Below are 21,157 nucleotides of genomic sequence, written 5' to 3'. Positions count from 1 at the left end.
CATTGATAAGTGTACATTGGTGCACGTGTAGCCTAGCACCCCCTTTTTATTAAAGATGCATGACAATTTAACCAGCAGGTAGATTAAGTAATTTGAGACCAGAGGCATAATAATGAGTTTTCAAAATTGCCTGCTCCAGACCCTCCACAGCAGCTTAAAAGTTGCAAGATGATCCATCCCTAAGACACAGTGCATGCAAAGGTTACAGAAATTAAACAGTAAGCAACCATTTCCCCTATGCACATGCTCACATGCCTAGATTTAAGATACGTCTGTTGTACAAAACAATGCAACTCTTCACACCGAAGAATCACGACAGTCCAGGCTATGTTCCTAATGAGGACTACATCCTTCAGAATACAAGATATGCTAATTCCCATTTACAACCAAAGGGTTAAAACTGGCCATTCCTAGCCCTCCGTTGTCATCTATGCAAATTAATTTTCCCCATATTCCAGCCATACAAATCCGCTTAGCCCTGTGCTCTGAGCAAACACAGCCTCACTTTGTTGATTCCTAGGAATGCAATTGTGACAAGAAACACACCCAGCGAAGGAATAAAAAACCATGCAGCCACATCCTAAAGGAAAAACATTCTCCAAACAACTGGCAATACCTACATACAACTGTGGTCACAGAAAACTGGCAGATATGGTTTCAAAACACCATCTGTGATGGGTACACACACTTTAGCAAAGGCAGTCCCTTTTTCTTTTTCCTACCCAAAAGAACTGCAGATCACTCAAAGCTTGCTATTTTTAAAAATAAAAAATAATAATTTAATTTAATTCCCCTAGGTTGCTTTAACTATACCTATAATCTAAAAAACAAAAAACCTTCCCACCCAAATAATCCATTCTTTCTTAGTGTATAAAAGATCCCCTCTCTCTGAAACACACATACATATATATACACACACTCACAAATCACATATTCTTTCACCCCCCAACACCCTCGAGAAAGCCCTTCACATAATTTACCCTACACAGAAGAAATATTTCCACTGGCAGAGCCATTTATCAATTAAGCAAGAGGTCAAGATCCAAGGATAATATTTTCAGGAGGAAACTGACATGCTAAAAATTTCCACTCCCACAACAGTTTCACCCATTCAGCAGAAATACGTAAGATTTAAGGAGAAACGCAGTTCAGATATTCAGCTGCTGGCAGTTAAAGGCTGCGGATTTAAGTGCGAAGTCTGAAATAATTTGTTGTATTCCCTTTCACTTCATTCCTCTAGCATAAGCAGCTTTTCAAAGAGATCATTTTCAGTGCTCTCCCCATGATCACACAAGTCATCTCTCCCGATAAATCTTCAGGTTTCCAGATACAGGAGTACAGCTCAATCATAAGAGATAGATGGAAGCTATATTTCTCTCCATACCCTCTGAGAAGCACGCACCCACAGGCAGGCGGATTTGCTACTGCCTCTTCTTTATTTAGTATTCAGAATTGCAATGCATTATGCACCGAGTAGTTTAACACACACACACACACAAACAAACACAGAGACATATATACACAGCTCTCTCCACGCACATGCTACAATTAGCCTCTACAACCGCTCTTTCCAAACGCCAGCCTTTATGCATTCTTCCTGCTATCAGAGAAAATCCAACTATAAAATGACTGTGAGCTTTCTCATTTCCGTCAAGGAGAAAGGGGTGTGTGGGGAGAAAGAGAGAGCGAGAGGGAGAGAGGGAGGAGAGAGAGAGGGAGAAGCACTCACCAGGCATCTTGAATAAAACAGACCCACTGCAAAAAGGCTCTCTCCCCAAAGCAGGCTTATTTGGGACTCAGCGCCTCCTGTTCTGGAATGAGCAGAGAGACGCAAGGAGGGCCATCCTAACTGGCTGTGGCAGTGTAGCTGGAGGCAGGATGCTGGGCGCCTGCATTTGCCAGGCAAAGACAGATGGAGAGCTGACACTCTGGGTTGCACTTGGAGCAGAAATGTGAATGATGACAGGAGCACATGTGGCCTTGAACCCAGCTCCGTCTCTTCAGGCAGAACAATGACAGCGATGTGTGTGCAAATTATCGCAACCCCCTCAGCTGACTCCCCGTTACTGTACCTTTCACAGCAAGTTCCAGAGGACCAAAAGAATAGACAGTAAAATGCAGAGTGATAAAGCACCGAACACTGAATTATTCATTTTCTCCCTTTTTAAAAGTTAACCCTTTCTCTCACAGAAAGCGTCTATTAAAACCAGCGCTTCCTCCTCCTCCTCCTCCCCCCCAACCCCAATTAACAGCTATAAATTTCAGCTCCAGTGGATTTTGGAGGTGCGGGGAAAATGTTGAGATTGCTTCTACGGTTTAAAGTACGCAATGTGCGTGAACACAGAAGTTTGGGTTTTGTTTTGTGTGTGTGTTTTTAAAGGAGAAGTGGGGAGGTGGGGAGAATCTCGCCATCAATGTGTCATTTTATCACAGCGAACAGAGTATCAAAATCATTCCTTTTGTCAGCTTCTCAGTGGCATGTATAAAATAGAACACACTTAGAGGCAGTCCACTTTCATTTTACTACAATGCTTTTAACCCCCCTGGGATTCCAGCATTGATACTCTCCAAACATTTGCCGCTTACTCTTCCTTTACCTTGCATGGAGATCCATGGGGGATGAAAACAAAATCTTCCCTGTAAAGCTTTTTTCAAAAGCTAAACAATCACGTCCTCCAGGTTTCTGCACTCCCCTTAAATGTTTATCCTTCACATGAATAACATATGCCTGGCTAGGTTCAATGCACTCTTCCCTATTAAGCTTTAATGGACACCATGATACATAAAACTACAAGTCTTTGTTACAGTGCTTTATCTAAAGCTGGCTATTTTCCTCTCAGCAGTCCCTCTTCAGTCCTTTGTAAAACATCCCCTGCCTCATAGGAGGAACATATGCCTGAGTCACATCCCTTCTGCAACACATTTAGGCTTACAGAAAATTCCAGGAAAAGCAACTGTATTCTAAAGCCTGCCCCCCCCCCAAGAAAAACATATTTTTATCCAAAACAAGAGACAAACATTTTCACAGCTTTATTAGAGTTTTCTTCCTCTCTTTCTGAGCCTCTCTGTTCAAACGTTCAATGGCACTGTAAATCTATCTACTGGGGGCTGGGAAGGAGATGAAGAATTCTTAAATGCTTCTACGTTTGAGGAATTGTTTTAGATCTTATTGCCTTCTTTTATTTCTCTTCTATATGTTTTGTGTTCATTCTCTCCTCCTCTTCAGGGCACTCAAATCATAAAAATGTTCAGTCCTCATCTAATAAAAAATTGTTTTCAGGGCACAATTTGCATTTAGAAGCAAAGCCGTTTATGTTGAATAAACTGCCAACCTAACAACTACAGTGTCCGTGTATAAAAGCACAAGCTAAATTGTCATGCAACTATTGTTGCATTTTAAGGTTGGTTGTTTTTTTTTAAAGGAGAAGGAAAAACGCATAGTGGTTCCTTCGTGCCAGCCCTAATAACATAATGGCATCTATTTAGAGGGCAACGCTGTGCTCATCTTGGTCAGATGTCTAGCGTAGCAAGGATTCATATAATACATTGTTGATGAAATCTAGGAGATAAAGCAAGTCTTATAAAGCAGAAGGTGTTACAATTGCCAGCAGCTAACTTTAGAAGACAAAAAGGAAAGAATAGATTTTGGAAATATTTATTCAATATACTGTTTAAGAGAGACCACGACTTCGTTATTTATTATTTAAAACACACACACACACAGCTATACTTCACACGAAAGGGAGGGGGGCATTTTCACTGTTGGAAAAGCAACCTTTCATCAATGTAGAAGCAGCTGTAGAAATGGAGGGGGGGATAATAAAGCTAAAGAGCAACATATCTCAATAAAATGGTACAATATTCAGTTTTAAAAGTGGGTCTTAATATCAGTACATTGCAAATCCTCAAGCTATGGCTCAGAAAATTGAACACTACCATATGCCATCTGATTATGCATCTTTTCTATGTGTAAAAGGGCTTTTTAAGCTGTTATCTGACTACAGTAATTGCCATTTAAATTGATCCACGTCAACAAAAACTGTATCCCTGGAGATTCTCACCTAGAAGACTACTTATGGAAGGGGCCCTAGCAGAATGCCAGTGCATGTGAGACTACTTCAGCATTTTCTCAAGCAGCCAGCTGCAGGAATCATTTCCCCCCTCTCATTATTTAATACTCTGAGGCAAGCAGCAACCCATTTGGCAGTCCTCCTCAAATAAATATTACTGGATATTTTTTTTTAATGCAGCCACTTAAGGATTACTGTAACAATTTTTGTACCACTTAGTTATTTTATTTTTTAAAAAATAAAATAAAGTGAGGCCAAAATGTGTAACAGTGATGGACAATCAATGTCAACAATTCTGTGTTGTTGTTGTTTTTTAAAAAACAAAAACATTACCATTCTCTATTGGTTGTACACAGCAGATAAAAACATCAGAATAAAAGACTGCCACAAAAGGAGTATTTTCACATGCAAAAGAACATTGCATCATACAAGGATTATATGCCAGAGACAACACAACAGGCTTGAGGTTATCTTATAAAAGGTTATTATCTTGTGTATATTTAGCCAGTGAATTATCCTGCAGATCGTCAAACTGCTTACAAAATAAAGTCAAATGATCCCATTTGACTCCCCATAGCCAAGGCTGTTGCCAGACCTCCCCCCCAACCCCTCCCCCCAAAAAATATCCATTTGCAAAATTAGATTTCTTTTGGACTTTAGATAGTTGTTATTCCATCACATTACCCATAGGGGGGAAATGTTCTCATACGCCAGAGCGTTAGGCCTGTAACCCTATGCGCAATCATGTGCAGTGAAATTAATGGGACATGCAAGCATAATAAACAGTGTGCAGGTCCAGGATAGCAGTCTCCAGCCCCGAAGCAGGCATTTTTCTCTTGCTTACACCTGACTTACCAACAGGGACTAAAGTCCTCTCAACTGCCTATGTAGCTAATGAAAGCTCTTTGTTAGCAGCGAAGGAAGAAATTGACTCAAAGCTTTTCTGCAGGCCTCTGCAACTTCCCCTCTCCCCTCCTAGCAGACTGTTGTGATACACTGTGACTTCACACAGTCGGTATTAAGTGAGTTAATTCAAAGGCATTGAAACCTCATTGATCCTAATTGAAAGCAATACACCCAACCAAATAGTTTTCTACCCCATCTGTTCTGGCCTGCCACCAGCTATTCAGTTCAGGACAATTAATAGTTTCAGATATTCTAACTGACCCAATAAAGGCACTCATTTAAGCAGGACTGCATTAACAAAGTGAAAAACCAAGGGCAAAATGGGTTCAAATGGAGCATTTTACTCCTACTTGGCGTTAACAAAGCTGAATAATGCTTATTCTGACTTTTTATGTGCAAGGCTTGATAAACTGAATGAGAAGGCACTCAATGATCAGGCAACGAGCATTGATGAATGGTCATTCGGACACCCCCTCATCTCCAGGCAAGGCTATTCCACAAAGTGGAATACCAGTTGGAAAGGGCAGACTCGATAATGTCCAGATTTCCTCACTTGCCTTTCCACTTTCAATCTCAGGCCACCGGCCACCAAATGAGGCCGACATATTGAAAAATAATCTTTTATGGGTGAGCGGCAAGTAAAAATAGAGCATTAGCCGGGCTTTCAAATTCTGATCTGCTAAGTTTGTCAGACCCCAAAGATTTGATTTTCCACCCAGCTGGAAGCCGTTAGTGTTTTCACAAGGAATCTTACTGACAAGGCAAACCCACCTAATACATGAGCTGTTGAGTTTTTTGTGGGGAGATTCTATTTGGATGCCTTCCTAACTTTATTCAATAGACTGTCAACGTGATGTGCAGTAAACACACTACCACATGAATACATGTATTAATTTCCTGCAGCTGGCGGTTGTGCTGCCCTACAGTATTTCTCTAATACATTTATGTCACTTTCCTTGGGCTTAAAATAATAATAATCCGAAACAGTAAGATGAGAATCAAATTTACATGTCACAGTTTTTTGGTTTCTCTTTCTTTCTTTTTTCTACAAAAGAGAAATCTGTGGTTTCTTACTGCAAGGACCTGTATTAAAATACTGCATCTGGATTAAGGTAATACAGCAATGTTCCAACAGAGATCAGCCACACAAATAACTGATTTTTTCTTTTTAGCACTGCCATGACACAATAACCACACTAAACCTTTTTTAAAACAACAACAACAGCAACAACAACCCTATCTTTCCTCAGAAACATTGCTAGAATACTTCAATGTGGCACATGATTTCAGCTTTGAATGTGCACATTTTAAAAAGAAATACTCACCAGATAATGCCAAGAGTTTTCCCTACACACTTCCTTATTGGCAAGGCTTACTCTGCTTCTTAAAATAGCTACAATGGGATTTTAGATCATATAGCTGAGTGGAATGAAGATAGGGAAACTGTTTGCACATTTACTTTAGAAAATTGTGTTTGTGTTTGTGTGAAAGAGAAGTTGCATTTAGTTTGTCAACTAATGAGTGCATCTTGGGATAAGATCCAGGGTGCACCCACAAAACCTTATTTCTAGATGTGTGCCTATGAACAGTCTGAAAAAAGGTAAAATATGAATACAACAAACACTTGTGTGCAAACATATGAACAGATACCATGGCTGGCATTGATAGTCATTAAGTAAAATGAGACAGTAACCCCAAGCAGCTGATTTGGGATATATATTTTTTAAAGTCACCCCATTGTAAACTATTTAATTTATTGTTGTTGTATTTTCCTGTCAAGGAAGAGAAGCACCTGTGGGATTTTCATCCTCAGGTGCCCAAATAAGTTGCTAAGACTATGCACTTCAACCAGGGTGGGGGTAGTACTCACTGCTGCGTCTTAGTCAGCAAAATGTCGTAACACAAGAGATGAAGATAGAACTGGATTTGGCTCTGTCAAGTGTAGACATGATGGCAATCCTGGGTGGGTTGGCTGAATGTAATGTGCGAGAAACAGTTCTAAAACTATAGAACTGAGATTAAGTTAAAATCAACGCACATGTTTAATAAAAGAATCAACTAGGCAGGCCATCATTTGAGCTATCAGATCAGGAGAGAATCTGTCCTGGCAGGTTAGTCTGGTCCACCAAGTGGTAACAGGAATATGAGCCAAATGCAAAAATACTGTGCATTCGTACAAATTCAGTTGGGCCTCACATCATAGGTGCTCATAACATTTCCTGTGGATCAGGAATTACTGAAAAAAGAGCAATAATAATACCATCCCTATTCATACACTGCGGGCCAAAGTTATACTATCTGGGAAGCCTATTTTTAAGCATTCGGTGGCATCTCAGTTTCCCACCTGTAAAATGAGAACAACAATGGGCTGAGTTTTGAAAGAGGATATGCAATAAAGTTTGTACTCCAGTCAGAAAATTAAAAGCGATCAAGCATACCAAGGAACTTGTGCCTCTTAACAGCAGCAAGAACTACTGCTAAAGAGTTGGCCATGGGTCACAAATTTTACTTCCCACTATACAGAATATTGTATGCAATATTGTAAAGTCTGACAAAATATACATTCCAATAACCAGCGAATTCAAATATCCATTGCTTCAAAACTAGATCAAAAAGTTTGGGATACTAACAGAGCCCCCAAGTGACTTTGATCTCCTATATTTTGACTTAAAGTGCTATTAAAACTAAGCTTCCTCATCCATTTCCTCCCAGCATGCAGAATACTCATTTCAGGGAAAACCTACCAACGGAAATATGCATCATCAGGTCTAATTAGGAAATTCTGCCTTTATATAAATATTACACATTCCCTTTTTCTCTTAGAAACATTTTGATATCTGTGACATTCTTTCAGCCTTTAATGGGAGATTGCAACATTACCACTGAGAACTTTTGTTTTGTTTTGTTCCAGTGTCACCACCTCCCCGTTTTGACAGATAGCGAGTTAGTTTTGTTAAAATGCAAGGGGTGATAGCGTATGCTCCAGTGAACTTTCCCTCCTCTCGGCACCAGAGACAAAAACCTGCAGCTTTGCTTGGCGCTGGCAGCCATCTGGACAGCTTGCTCTCAATGCCTTCCCCACACCACATTGCAGGCAACATTTCAGGGCTCCAGAGCTCTGTGCAGCTATTCATGACATACCAATTTCACATTTTCTGCTTCTACACTTGCAACAATAAATGCTAATGAGGACTGTGAATGACATTTTTAAAGACAATAAAAAAAGGTCTCAAAATCCCTCGCATATGGAGATACTGTTTTCTAAACTTCACCTTCTGTTGGGGAACAATGTATAATTTAGGAGGGGGAGCAGGGAAATAACTGTAGGAGAAAAAATAGGGAGATTGAAGGATAACCAGGTCCTGCAGAATTGCGAGTAAAACAATGTTTGCAAGGTAGGCTAATGACACAGATTTTCAGACCACCTCTGTACTACCAACCAATCCTTTTGACCGCATTGCTGTTTCTTATCAGGAGAGCTCATTAATTATTGCCTGCTTGCAAGGGAGCGGGGAAGGCAACCTTAAATGATCACGCATAACCTCAAAAAGCCATATATTCCGACAATTTAATTGCTAATCTTTAGATGAGACTGGGGGTAAACTGTTATCATTAATTGGTTGGAAATGCTACGCTTTCATAAAGATTAATGCAATGACCGAGTGTGGGCAAGCAAAACTATCTAATGTTTTCTCTTTTTCTGAAAACAAAAAAAATGCATTTTACAGTGCCCTTATTAATACAAATGGCTAATATGCTTGAGCTTCAAATGTGATCACTTATCATTAACAGGGATTAAGATACTTTTCGCAAGATCCACCAGGTGGAGCAAATATGCAACACTACAGAATTCTCAATGTATATTCAGATCACCAGAGTGGGGGTGGGGGTGGGGCTGAGAAGCTCTCCCCCTTCCCTGCAGTTTCTTCCTCCTTTTCTTTGTAAACGTGTAATTGACTTATTTGCCATACAGCAGAACCCTCGTAATCTACCTCAACATTACCCAAATACCTTAACTATCTGAGTTTGCAATGCCCCCCCCCCATATTTGGTGTGATATTTTTTGACTCAAGTCCTTCAGCTATAACGGCCAAACTCCCAGGTCTTACGCAAGGGATACACTTTTTAATTACCTGCTCACATTGCAAAAACAACTGGCTCCTTCTCTCCACAGAACTCACAATGATCAATTTCAGGGATGAAAGAGCAGTTTTGCAGCTTGGCTATGAATGTGTGATGCCCATTTAGCCTAGGTTTCTGCATCACCTTGGCACTCCAGTTGTTGCTGCAGCGCTAATCCTTCCCACACTTTCAGGTAATGCGATAAACCCAGAACCACATGGATGGAGCCCCTACTGCAGATCTTCCTCATATGCTGGCATAGCTCAGTCGGTAGAACATAAGACTCCTAACCTTAGGGTTGTGGGTTCAAGCCCCATATTGGACAAAAGATTCCTGCATTGCAGGAGGTTTGACTTGATGGCTCTCGTGGTTCCTCCCAACTCTACAATTCTATGATTCTAAGTGAGTCCAGTGCTAAACCAGCTTCTTAAGGACTGATGCTGGCATGCTTTTACTCCTCTTAGTGTGAATTTCTCCTGTGTGGTCCTGGACTTCTCCTATTACCCCAATGATGCTGCAAGGGCAAAGTAAAGCACTTTGGAAGCCTAGTTTAGAAGCAGCACAACAGTGTGTGGTGCTAAGAACCACCAGCACTGGTAAAGAGCAAGGGTTGAAGATGTTAAGGTGGTCCCGGGGACACATTTTGGCTGGGGACTGCCTGAAAGAAATCAATAGCAATTGGGAAGTACACTTATGCTTTAAGACACTATAGATAAAGAAGTTGGTCAAGTATTGTGCGGCCCATAATTAAGAAACATGGATCTAGCACAATTCTAAATTCCAGCTTTCATTTTTTTTTAAAAAAAAGTCCAGTCTTGGCAAAGAATAGTTCACAAACATCTGTATGATTCTGGTAATAGGACCAATTCCCTAGCTGAGGGCACTCTGTCTCAAACCTCTTATTTCTACTGATGCTGTGGGAGTCTGTCTCATGGCACCTTCTTTCAATTCCTCTCTTGCAAATAGTCTGAAAATTCCACCATCCCCCTGTATTTTTGCTTCTTTCCTTGACTACCACCTTGCCACCAAAAGCAACTTTCTCCAGTCCCCTTCCTCAGCTCCTGGTAGACCCAAAACTTTTTCCAGACTAATTTCTACCAACCTCCCCCTCCTTATCTTTCATCCTAGTTCCCATCACTTTTTGCATCTCTGATAAAAAGCCCTAAAGCATTCCCCTGTATCTGCCCCCCCCCCTCTTTCTACTAAGAACTCTTTAAAAGTTTCTTGAACCTGGCCCCAAGAATTGGACAGCTATGTTCAGGTGCCTCCAGGTGGGTGCTTAATACTGGAAACGGGTCACTGAGATGTTGCAAATGGGGCATTGGAACAGGATGTTTTTTAACAAAAAAAACTTGCTGGATTTCCGCAGAAATCTGAACCTGGTAAATCTGGATCAAATGTAGGGAGGGATATATATGCTGTAATTTTGGGGGCAGTGATGCCCTGTGAACATTGCAAAAGACTTGCATGTATGTGGATGGCCTACCCCACCATAAGCACTAGTGTGGAAGTATCCTTAATATAGCTCATATATGTACCATACTTATTTAAATGTTGAACAGATGTTTACAGTCGTTTTCATGCACACATCGTTTTTTCATGCTGATCTAATACACTACTTGCTATACATAGAAACATAAGATGCAGCCTTAAACTGAATTAGGCCATTAATCCATCTAGCTCAGTATGGTCTACACAGGGTGGCAGTGGCTCTCCAAGGTTTCAGGCATAGCTCAGTAGGTAGAGCATGAGACTCTTAATCTCAGGGTTGTAGGTTCAAGCCCCACATTGGGCAAAAAGATTCCTGCATTGCAGTGGGTTGGGCCTTTTTCTGGAGTGGCTCCCTGTCTGTAGAATGTTCTCCCAAGAGAAGTTCGCCTAGGGCCTTCATTATACACCTTTAGGCACCAAGCAAAAATGTTCCTTTTTAACCAGGCCTATGGTTGATTGGATTGACATCCTATGCCCTTTTAAAATGTGTGTGTGTGTGTGTGTGTTTTATTGGGTTGTTGCGGTTTTTATTTTTAATACGTATTTTGTTGTTTTATATTCTGATTTTATCCTGTGAACCACCCTGAGACCTACAGGTATAGGTAAAGGTAAAGGGACCCCTGACCATTAGGTCCAGTCGTGACCGACTCTGGGATTGCGGTGCTCATCTCGCATTATTGGCCAAGGGAGCCGGCGTACAGCTTCCAGGTCATGTGGACAGCATGACAAAGCCGCTTCTGGCGAACCAGAGCAGCACACGGAAACGCCGTTTACCTTCCCGCTGTAGCGGTACCTATTTATCTACTTGCACTTTGAGGTGCTTTCAAACTGCCAGGTTAGCAGGAGCTGGGACCGAGCAACGGGAGCTCACCCCATCGCAGGGATTCGAACCGCCGACCTTCTGATCGGCAAGCTCTAGGCTCTGTGGTTTAACCCACAGCGCAGCAGCAACAACAACAACAACAACATACGTGGTCCATTCCAACGATATAATTCTATGATTCTTCCAGCTGTACCTGGCGATGCCAAAGATTTAGCCTGGGATTGTCTTCATGCAAAGCAGGTGATATACCACTGAGCTTCCCCTTATGTAAGCTTATTTGTATTTTGTTGGTAAGTTATTGAGAAGATTTCCCAGCCTTCTCTTTCAAGAGAAAACCTGCTCTCACACCCTGAACCATGTAATTCAGTGCAAACTAGTCAGTTTAACTTTTATTTTACCCACCACCATCAAATTATTTCCTGTAGAAAGTTCACAGAAAGATCAACAGAAGATTATCTAAACCAAAATGGAACACTTCAGTCCCAGAAGCAAGCCAGTTAACATGTAAGTGAACAATACATCAATGCCAGATTTATAAAGGGAAATAAAAACTAGCCACTTTTTTTTTTTGAAAGGGGGAAAAAAGTCCCCCAGCCTTTATGCCAGCGTTGTCAGGACTGGGAGAACAGCACCGGCAGGAACCTCACATTCCTGACCAAACCCTCTTGTACACAATACCTCCTGAATGAAAGGAACCCAGGCTGGGCAGAGATAGGCGACTGTCAGGAACCGGCCCTGACGTTTGTGGACAGACAGGGTTGGCTTTGCAGGATGTCAGAGCAGCAAACTGCAGCTAGAGATACTGGACTTTCACACACTTTCAGATTGGATGTTTTGCTCTTCAGGTAATTAAACAAGGAAGCAGGGTCTGACGGTACGAGCCTGACCCCGGTGGCGTGGCTCCATAGTTCTGCATATCAACTTCCGCACAAACTGCCTGGAGCATCAACAGAATCTTCTATGTGCTCCTTCCTCCCCGCCCCTTCCATCCTCTTTGAAACAAGTCTCTTAAAGTAATAGCCAATTTTTCAAGCAGTATGTTTTCTCATATTTAAGTACAATTGCTTGGACTGTGTAAGCAGCCTTACGATCATTTGTTTAAAAAAGAAATTGGGGTGGGGGTAGAGAAGCAAGGAAGATTGTGTTGTTTGGTAGACATTCTGCAAAATGTTGCCAGCTATTGAAGCAACTTGGGGTAGGTTATATATTATGTATCTAATGAGGAAACAATGAATTAACATCAATGGATGTCATGATGGCTTTTTGCAAAACACCTGCCCCTGTAAGAAGTATCGCTAACATTCTGATACTGTATTGCAAGCCTTCTTGTTACTAGAGAAACAATAGGAAATCAGCTATTGCAGAGTTTTCTCTCCCTTTGTTCAATTTCTGTCTGCCGCTCAAGATTTTTTTTTATTAAAAAAATCAGCTTCACCCTCACCCACAACACTAACAACTTCTGAATGCTTTGAAACGCAACATATGACTTGCAAAGCAATGTCAAAGCAAACACAGGGACAGCTTTGCAACTGACCTAATTTCCTGTTTTAAGATGCCATCTGAAACAAAATAGGGTGCTTTTTAAATAAAAAATAAAAATAAAAATAAGCTAAGCAACGTGTTCTCCTTTGTCTCAAGAATCTGCAGAAGGGAACATGGGCTGAAAGACGAGAGAGAAGGAAGAGTACAAAAGCAAGCTTGCTTGTCTTGTGTTCAACACAAAGAACATTAAATGAAAACAACTGGCATGCTGCCAAATTCCTATAGAGGCAAAGAGATTCAAATAAATTGATTTCACGCATCACACTGACCTGGGATCAGCGAGCAGTGGTACAATATACTCAGAACTCTGTGTGAGGCAAAGCCCATTAATGTTATCAGACCCTTAGTAGATTACCAAACAGAAAGTGCTCTTTCTCTCTTTCACACACACACAAGAATCCCTCTAAAAAGATAGATTTTAGGATGAATTAAAATATATTTTGTTTTAAAAGTTACAACGCTCACCCACCACATATCTCATTTATTGGTAATGATAGCTGCAAATGTTCTAAAAACAGGTTTTATTGTATTCAATAAAGGTAAAGGTACCCCTGACCATTAGATCTACCCGGTAGTCACAGACGACTCTGGGATTGTGGTGCTCATCTCGCTCTATAGGCCGAGGTCATGTGGCCAGCATGACTAAGCTGCTTCTGGTGAACCAGAGCAGCGCACGGAAACACCGTTTACCTTCCCGCCGGAGCGGTACCTATTTATCTACTTGCGCTTGATGTGCTTTTGAGCTGCTAGGTGGGCAGGAGCTGGGACTGAACAATGGGAGCTCACACCGTCGTGGGGATTCGAACTGCCGACCTTCCAATCAATAAGCCCTAGGCTCTGTGGTTTAGACCACAGCGCCACCCGCGTCCCTATTGTATTCAATATCTATTGTTAAATGCACCCCACTTCCCCAAGAGGTGTGATGTTGCAGAGACGGTGTTGCCGGGTTTAGTTTCCTGCGGATAGGAGAGCACTGGAGAGTTACGGAGACTTTGTCATATTTGCTTTATTTACAAATATACAAGCAGAACATGAGGAGAGGCAAACAAGTGCTTCTTCAAGGCAGCTGCCTCTTCAGTTAGCACACTTGTTTCACCTAGAAACCCATTCTTTCTGCTTATAACCCTCCTAATGTCCCTCTACCCCTTCTCTCCTTTTCCTCATCTAGAAGGGATCTTCTCCGAGTTTGGATGGCTGTCTACTTCTAAGATACAAAGACAAACCCTCCAAGTGTCCTGATTTTCATCAGATAAATGTTGGAGGGTATGGAATATGATGTCTCCAGGGCTTTTTTTCAGCTGGAACTCACCGGAACTCTGTTCCGGCACCTCTCAGGTACGCACCATTGCCATTATAAGGGAACACAGGAGCCGTTCATAGTGAGTTCTAGCACTTATTTTTCTAGAAAAACAGCACTGGATGTCCCTATTTTTAATCAGAGAAATGATGGAGACTATGTAAAGAGATTCCATCTATGAGGATGCCATTTCCTGTTAGCCCCACAGATGAAATAGCAACAACTATCAAATCTGCCTAACAAAGGAATGGTTGAGACAGCCATTCTTACCCACTGGTACTGTAACAACCTCATAAGCCAGTTGAGACCCAACTTGCCTTGATTCTATTGTGCTGGCAGTGCAGATAACAACTGAGAACCTTATGTGGCATGAGTCACAGTTTTTCTATGCAAATTCTTTTAATTCCTTACCCCTAGGCTTATGATTCATGGGTTCCCACTTAATTTTATTTTGATTTTAAATGTGATTTGGATGGTATTTTAAGCTAATCATTTGATTTTGTGTTTTTAATGTGTTATATGCTTGGTGTTAGCCGCCCTGAGCCCGGTCTCGGCCGGGGAGGGCGGGGTATAAATAATAATAATAATAATAATAATAATAATAATAATAATAATTAAATGCCTGTGAGGTCCCAATGCATGCCACCTTCCCTTCCTTTTACAGAAGGGGAACAACTGCATTAATCAGGTCAGATCCTGATGCTTGTAGCCTGCATGTGCAGGGGGAAGAATTGTATGGATCAAGCCTGGATTATTATGGCCTTCATGTGGTGCATTGTCGCGGGGGAGGGTATGTACCTGCTCATTCAAAACTCAAAAAGATCAGCCAGCTAGGTAAAAAGTTGAAAAAGAGCACTAGGGTAATTAGGAGCTTTCTTTTCACCTTTCCTCCATTTATTCACAGGACAAGTAACTGTGTCAACACTGGGATTTCCATTACAGCACAGCATCTTCAACAATAAAAGGGCTTCTCATCAAGTTGGATGTTCAAAATCATACAATAAGCACAGTTATCTGTGAGCAAATGCAAGGAGAGAAGGCAAGGGAATTCCCTACCTGGCTTTAATCAATAACCTCTAAAGCCAGTTGTCTCTTATGTACCAAAGGGAGTCATGCTTCCTTTTATTTTTATTTTTATTTTTTTATTTGGACAGACCACTGCAGTCAGTCACACAACATCCCGGGAGAGATTGTACATAATAATAAGCAACTGTTGCTAACAATGTCTGAGCTTCATTGCCCACAACAATGTTGATAACAGAAGGAACAAATTCACAGCCTCAAAGAGTGGAAACCAAGAGCCACGTTAAATGCATGATTGAAGCAACTGATTGGGGTTGCAGTGAGCTGTATTTAAGCTCTCCTTCCATCGTTTCATCATTGTCCCAACAACAAAAACCCACCAACAACAACAACTAGCAGTTTTCTTCCTGGGACAAATAGTTTAACGGAGGCTATTTTTGTTGGGAAGGAAGGTTAAGGCCCCACTCCTCATGGTCCCAATCCTGATCTCCCCCACAGCTACTGCTTTTTAATTGCAACAATGCAATTAATGTACGTTGTCGTTTGCTATTCAGAAGCATCTGCTTGTGCCACATCAGCTGCCACAAGAAGTAGTGATAGCCACCAGCTTGGATGACTTTCAAAGAAGATTAGAGAAATGCATGGACGTTAAGGCTATCACTGGCTGCTAGCTACAAGGGCTGTATTTGACCTCCACTGTGGGAAGCAGAATGCCTTTGAATACCACTGGCTGGAAACCACAAGTGGGAAGAGTACTATCACATTAAGGCTCCACTTGTGGGCTTCCCATAGGCATATTTTTGGCCATTGTGATGTGGAGTAGATAGGCCATTGGCTTTGTGTTCTTATTTTTAGGATCACACCCACCAGCCATGTGGATTCCATCTGTGTGGAGACACTCCAAGAATGATGGCAAACCACAGGGCCACCAGGGGGTAGTCAGCAGGGGCATCAGCATTTGTAGAATTTGTAGAACCAGGCCTTTGGCTAATTAACATCTTATACCCCCTTCTTATATCCCCTTCTTGGGAGAAAAGCAATGACAAACCTAGACAACATCTTAAAAAGCAGAGACATCACCTTGCCTACAAAGGTCCGTATAGTTAAAGCTATGGTTTTCCCTGTAGTGATGTATGGAAGTGAGAGCTGGACCATAAAGAAGGCTGATCGCCGAATAATTGATGCTTTTGAATTATGGTGCTGGAGGAGACTCTTGAGAGTCCCATGAACTGCAAGAAGATCAAACCTATCCATTCTTAAGGAAATCAGCCCTGAGTGCTCACTGGAAGGACAGATCCTGAAGCTGAGGCTCCAATACTTTGGCCACCCCATGAGAAGAGAAGACTCCCTGGAAAAGACCCTGATGTTGGGAAAGATGGGAGGGCACAAGGAGAAGGGGACGACAGAGGGCGAGATGGTTGGACAGTGTTCTTGAAGCTATGAACATGAGTTTGACCAAACTGTGGGAGGCAGTGGAAGACAGGAGTGCCTGGCGTGCTCTGGTCCATGGGGTCACGAAGAGTCGGACACAACTAAACGACTAAACAACAACAACAACACCCTTAAAATGTGTTCGTGGGAGGGTGTGGGGAGGGGGATAATGGCTTGTGGGTTTTGTGTGGGTTTTTTGCTTTTATATTGTATTTTTATGTTGTGAACCACCCTGAGATGTGAGGATGATGGGTGGTATACAAATTTAATAAAAATAAATAAAATAAATATTCAAGGGTGTGGTTAGAAGATTTTGCAACTCCCTCCCAGTCCAGCTGTCCCCTCCATGCATTGGACATGTGCATGGAAGAGGCTCAAGTTAATTCCTGTAAGGAGATATGTTTAAAGAGATTGCTGATACTCTTTTAACTTACTTTAAACTCTAAAGCAATTAAGAGGTCAAAGTAAATTCAATATTTGTTATAACAGAGTAAGGGATAGTGAAAACTTTTCCCGTTTTTTATTGACTCACCTTTGCCCTTTCCAAGGTATTTGCTTTCCAAATGGAATTATTTTCTTCCTCTGTAATTTCTCCTACATTTTACATAGTCTTTATACTATTTTGTTGTTTTTCTAAATCTGGAATCCTGCCCAGCATTTTCTTATAGGCTCAAACAGGAAACTGAACAGAATGGTCACCTCTCTTAATTGTTCCAAATCAACCTGGCTTGCTCAGACAAAATGTGTTCTTTGTGAGCCAAAAATCAATTTTGCACAGAACGTCTAATTTTCTATACATTCCTGTAGCTGTTAATTAGACAAATGTCTCTAAAATGCTTTTATATTTTAGATGTTAAACTGTTCAATACTTCAACACAATGCTATCCAAACTCGGAGCTTCCAAAAATAATAGTGGGATGTACCTGAAATAAACAAAGAGCACACCAACAGGGAGTATGCACAATACGATTCAATTCAGATGTAACACTAAACCATGGTTTGTTGTTACATGGACAAGCCGTGGGCTTATAAACTCCCTTCTTCTTACTCCCCCTGCACACTCCAGTTCCTTCATGGACTAGTGGTTCTTGTTAATCTACTGTATAGCCTATCACAGAATTTGCCAGCCTTATATGCTACAACTCCCATCAGCCCTGACCACGGGCCAGACTGAAGACAGATGGAGCCCAAACCATCTGGATGGCACTAGGCTGAAGGCAGCTTGTCTACCATTTCAGCTGAACTGTGCAGACTGGTTTGCAGTGGTTTTCCCCCTTCTTCTTCTTCAGTCTGAAGCTTACCTTCCAAGTCCCGGACTGCAGAATCCGGGACCGGCAGCCGTGTGACACTGGAAGTTGCGTCAACGTAACTTCCAGTGTCGTTTTGCCCTTCTATGGGCACTAAAAATGGCCGCCGCCGGCGTCGAAAGTCGCTTCTACGCATGTCAGGAAGTGCGTCGACGCAACTTCCGGTGTCGCTCCGCCCATCTATGCGCACCCAAAATGGCCGACACTGGAAGTCGCGTCTATGCACTTCCGGACATGCGTAGATGCGACTTTTGACGCCGGCGGCGGCCATTTTTGGTGCCCATAGAAGGGCAAATCAGAAAGAAAAAAATGGCCGCCGGCAGGAGAAAATAACGGCGAAAAACAGGAGACGAAGTGATACAGGGGGACCACCGGGAAAAGGTAAGTAAAAATGGGGGTTTCCCGGGGAAAACGGGGTACTTGGCAGCTATGGTCTGAATATATGGCGAGGGGAATCAGGGAAGGCATGAGGAAGAAAAGAGGTGAGGGAGATTCATACACCCAAGAATTAACTGAGTAACACTGAATAGAGATAAACATGTTGCCAAAGTTAAGTGCTTTTAAGTCTCACTGGTTTCAGTGTGGAGTCAAACACCTCTGTACCCATATATCTCTCCCATGGAAATCTAGTGCATTTAAAAGTGTTGGGCTTCAGCAGGACTGAATGCATAGTGTGTGAATTACTCTAGAAATACTGCTTTTCTTTCAACATGCAAAATAACCTGTGTTTTTATCTTTTTCGCCATCCATTTTGGTGATTCATTAATGTAACTCACACCAACAATTAACATAATGCCAGAAAGCCACAATCATTTCTCACATGATGCGGGGGGGGGGGAGAAGAGTTCTAGCTATAGGAGAGCTGATGCCAATTCCGTATCTAAACATCCCAAAATACCCTTAAACGTCTCTTAAGGATAAACAATCTTTCAACAGTATTTTTTGATACAGTCACACAACAAAGAAATGACTCCTTGATAACAGAAGAAGTAAGGAATCAAGGCTTAAGGAAAAAGGAATCTAGGAATGTATCACTAAACCCAACAAAAGTACAGTATGAGGACAGCATCTGCTTTAAAGCTCAGAAAACAAAGGGGAGATTATTACCTCCAGTAGTCAGAACAGATATTATTTCCATAGACTCCTGTGGGCAGTAAACATGGTGAATTTTCTTTGCATAGGATTAACACTGAACCTTTTTCAAATGCACACATGCGCGCAACTGGATGTCAGATCAAAGAAGGGCTGGGTGATATCATGCATACACCAAGAAACAACTGGTAGTTATTTACCGTAGGTGCTATATAAATTAAGCACTGCTGGCCCTCAGAATAATGTTTTAAGGTAAGGAAGAATTAAATTTCTGTGGGAGAGGGCTAGTTGCTTTCTAAATATTATCTTAATGTATTCTAGTGGGATGGATACCTTATATTTTGGTTAATCTGACTGTTAAGATTAGGAAGGCTTCACTTTGTTAAAGAAATGATGGGGGATTAATAACTGCACTTTCGTCCCTCCACCATTATCCTCAACAACCCTGTAAAGTGGATTAGGATGAGCGACAATCACTGGCCCAAGGTCACTCACTGAGGCTTCTAAACTTTGTCTCCCAGGTCCTAGCTCACTTAACATCTGTCCATCCTACACCACATTATGGAAGGGAAGGTGTAGAAGTGAACAAGTTGGCGGGATGGAGATACTCTCTCCCTCTAGGGGCATATCCCCTATTTCTTGCCACATAATTAGAATTTCATATGCCTATTAATTAGCATATGCCACAACTCAACTATGTCTGCCTGGCTGGTTGCATTTTGGGTCCTATTCTGGATATCTGGCAGATGTATTTGCCTTCCTAACCAATTTCCCACTATGTTTAGGTAGTTTGCAGCTCTGCAAATTACAGCTTTTGGATACTAAATCTGTCTGACCTATATTTATTTGATTTATTCCTGCATATAAGACTACTTTTTAACCCAGGAAAATCTTCTCAAAAGTCGGGGGTCGTCTTATACGCCGGGTCGTATTTCTTATACGGTGAGTATATCCCAAACTCTATATTTTAACTGGAAAAGTTGGGGGTCGTCTTATACGCCCAGTCATCTTATATACTGGAATATACGGTATTTATATAGCAATGAAAGCCAATGCATTGTAGTTGTTAGAGGACTGAACTAGAACCAGAGGCAGCCATGTTCAAACCTCCACACACTCATGAAGCTCACTTGTTGACCTTGGCCAAACACTGCCTATCAACTTAAGAGACTTAAGATACCTCGCAGGGTTGGTGTGATGCTGAAAGCCAGCGAGAACCATGTACACCACCTTGGTTTTTTTGGAGGAAAGGCAGGCTAACAAATGTAGTAAACAAGACACTCAGGTAATTAATATGAAGCACCATGGCTTTTTTCCAGCCAGAATTCACCGAAACTCCAGCACCTCTCAGATGGGCACCATTGCCATTCTAAGAGAACAAGGGAGGTGTTCATGGTGAGTTCCGCCACCCCTTTTTCTAGAAAAATAACACTGCAAAGCACCGTTATTATAATACAGCCTATACTGGTATTTTACACCTTCCTCTTCTCTTACAAATTAGTTATTATTACATTTGTTAATGGCACTCCCTCCAAAGTGCTCAGGGCAACGTAAGGTAAGTGGAGTTTGAGCGCTGAGCCCAAGGTCACCAAGTAAGCTTCATGGTTGGCTGGGGATTTTACACTAGGTCTTCCTGGTCCTTCAAATATAGGCTGCTTGTTCTTGTCATCTTTACATAAGCAGATGTGGAAGCCTTTCCCATTTCCAACCCAAGGCATTATTACTGATATTTATGACTGCAGTCACATGTGCTGGGAGCAGTAGGTCAGTATTGGTAGCAACTGCCTGTATTACCAAAGGCAATCTTTGGTAACAAATAAGAAGAAGAACTTTTTTGACCATCAACAGACCACCTTATTTAAATTTTCTACGTATCTCTCAGGCTGGGGTGGGAGGAAACCCTGACATATCAGCCTAGCTTCGTGTCTGTTTTTCATTAGCAAGCAGATAAAATCTGACCCTTAACTATAACATTTGAAAGGTCAACTTTCTTTTAAAAAATGCAAAGGATCTATTCCACTGAACTTGGAAGAATGTTGTTGCATGTACTGCT

The 21,157-nt window shown here is 41.7% G+C and overlaps 1 protein-coding gene across 6 annotated transcripts in view; it reads right to left on the bottom strand.

Annotated features, from left to right (window-relative positions):
- The window catches only part of RUNX1T1 (RUNX1 partner transcriptional co-repressor 1), a 157,375-nt gene that overhangs the window by 105,032 nt on the left and 31,186 nt on the right, over positions 1-21,157 (bottom strand). Inside the window, exon 1 of one of the 6 annotated variants that reach the window (XM_035126464.2) lies at positions 1,730-18,119. The exons of the other annotated variants lie outside the window; for them this stretch is intronic. Within the exon in view, the coding sequence (XP_034982355.2) occupies positions 1,730-1,736 (7 nt within the window). The 5' untranslated portion in view covers positions 1,737-18,119. Of the gene's footprint in view, positions 1-1,729; positions 18,120-21,157 lie in introns of those variants that run through there. 6 annotated transcript variants of the gene reach the window in all.

This window comes from Zootoca vivipara, chromosome 8, assembly GCF_963506605.1.
Source record: "Zootoca vivipara chromosome 8, rZooViv1.1, whole genome shotgun sequence".
Lineage (NCBI taxonomy): Eukaryota > Metazoa > Chordata > Lepidosauria > Squamata > Lacertidae > Zootoca > Zootoca vivipara.
The sequence above is the reverse complement of the archived record's forward strand: the minus strand, read 5'-3'. Positions and strand labels throughout refer to the sequence as shown.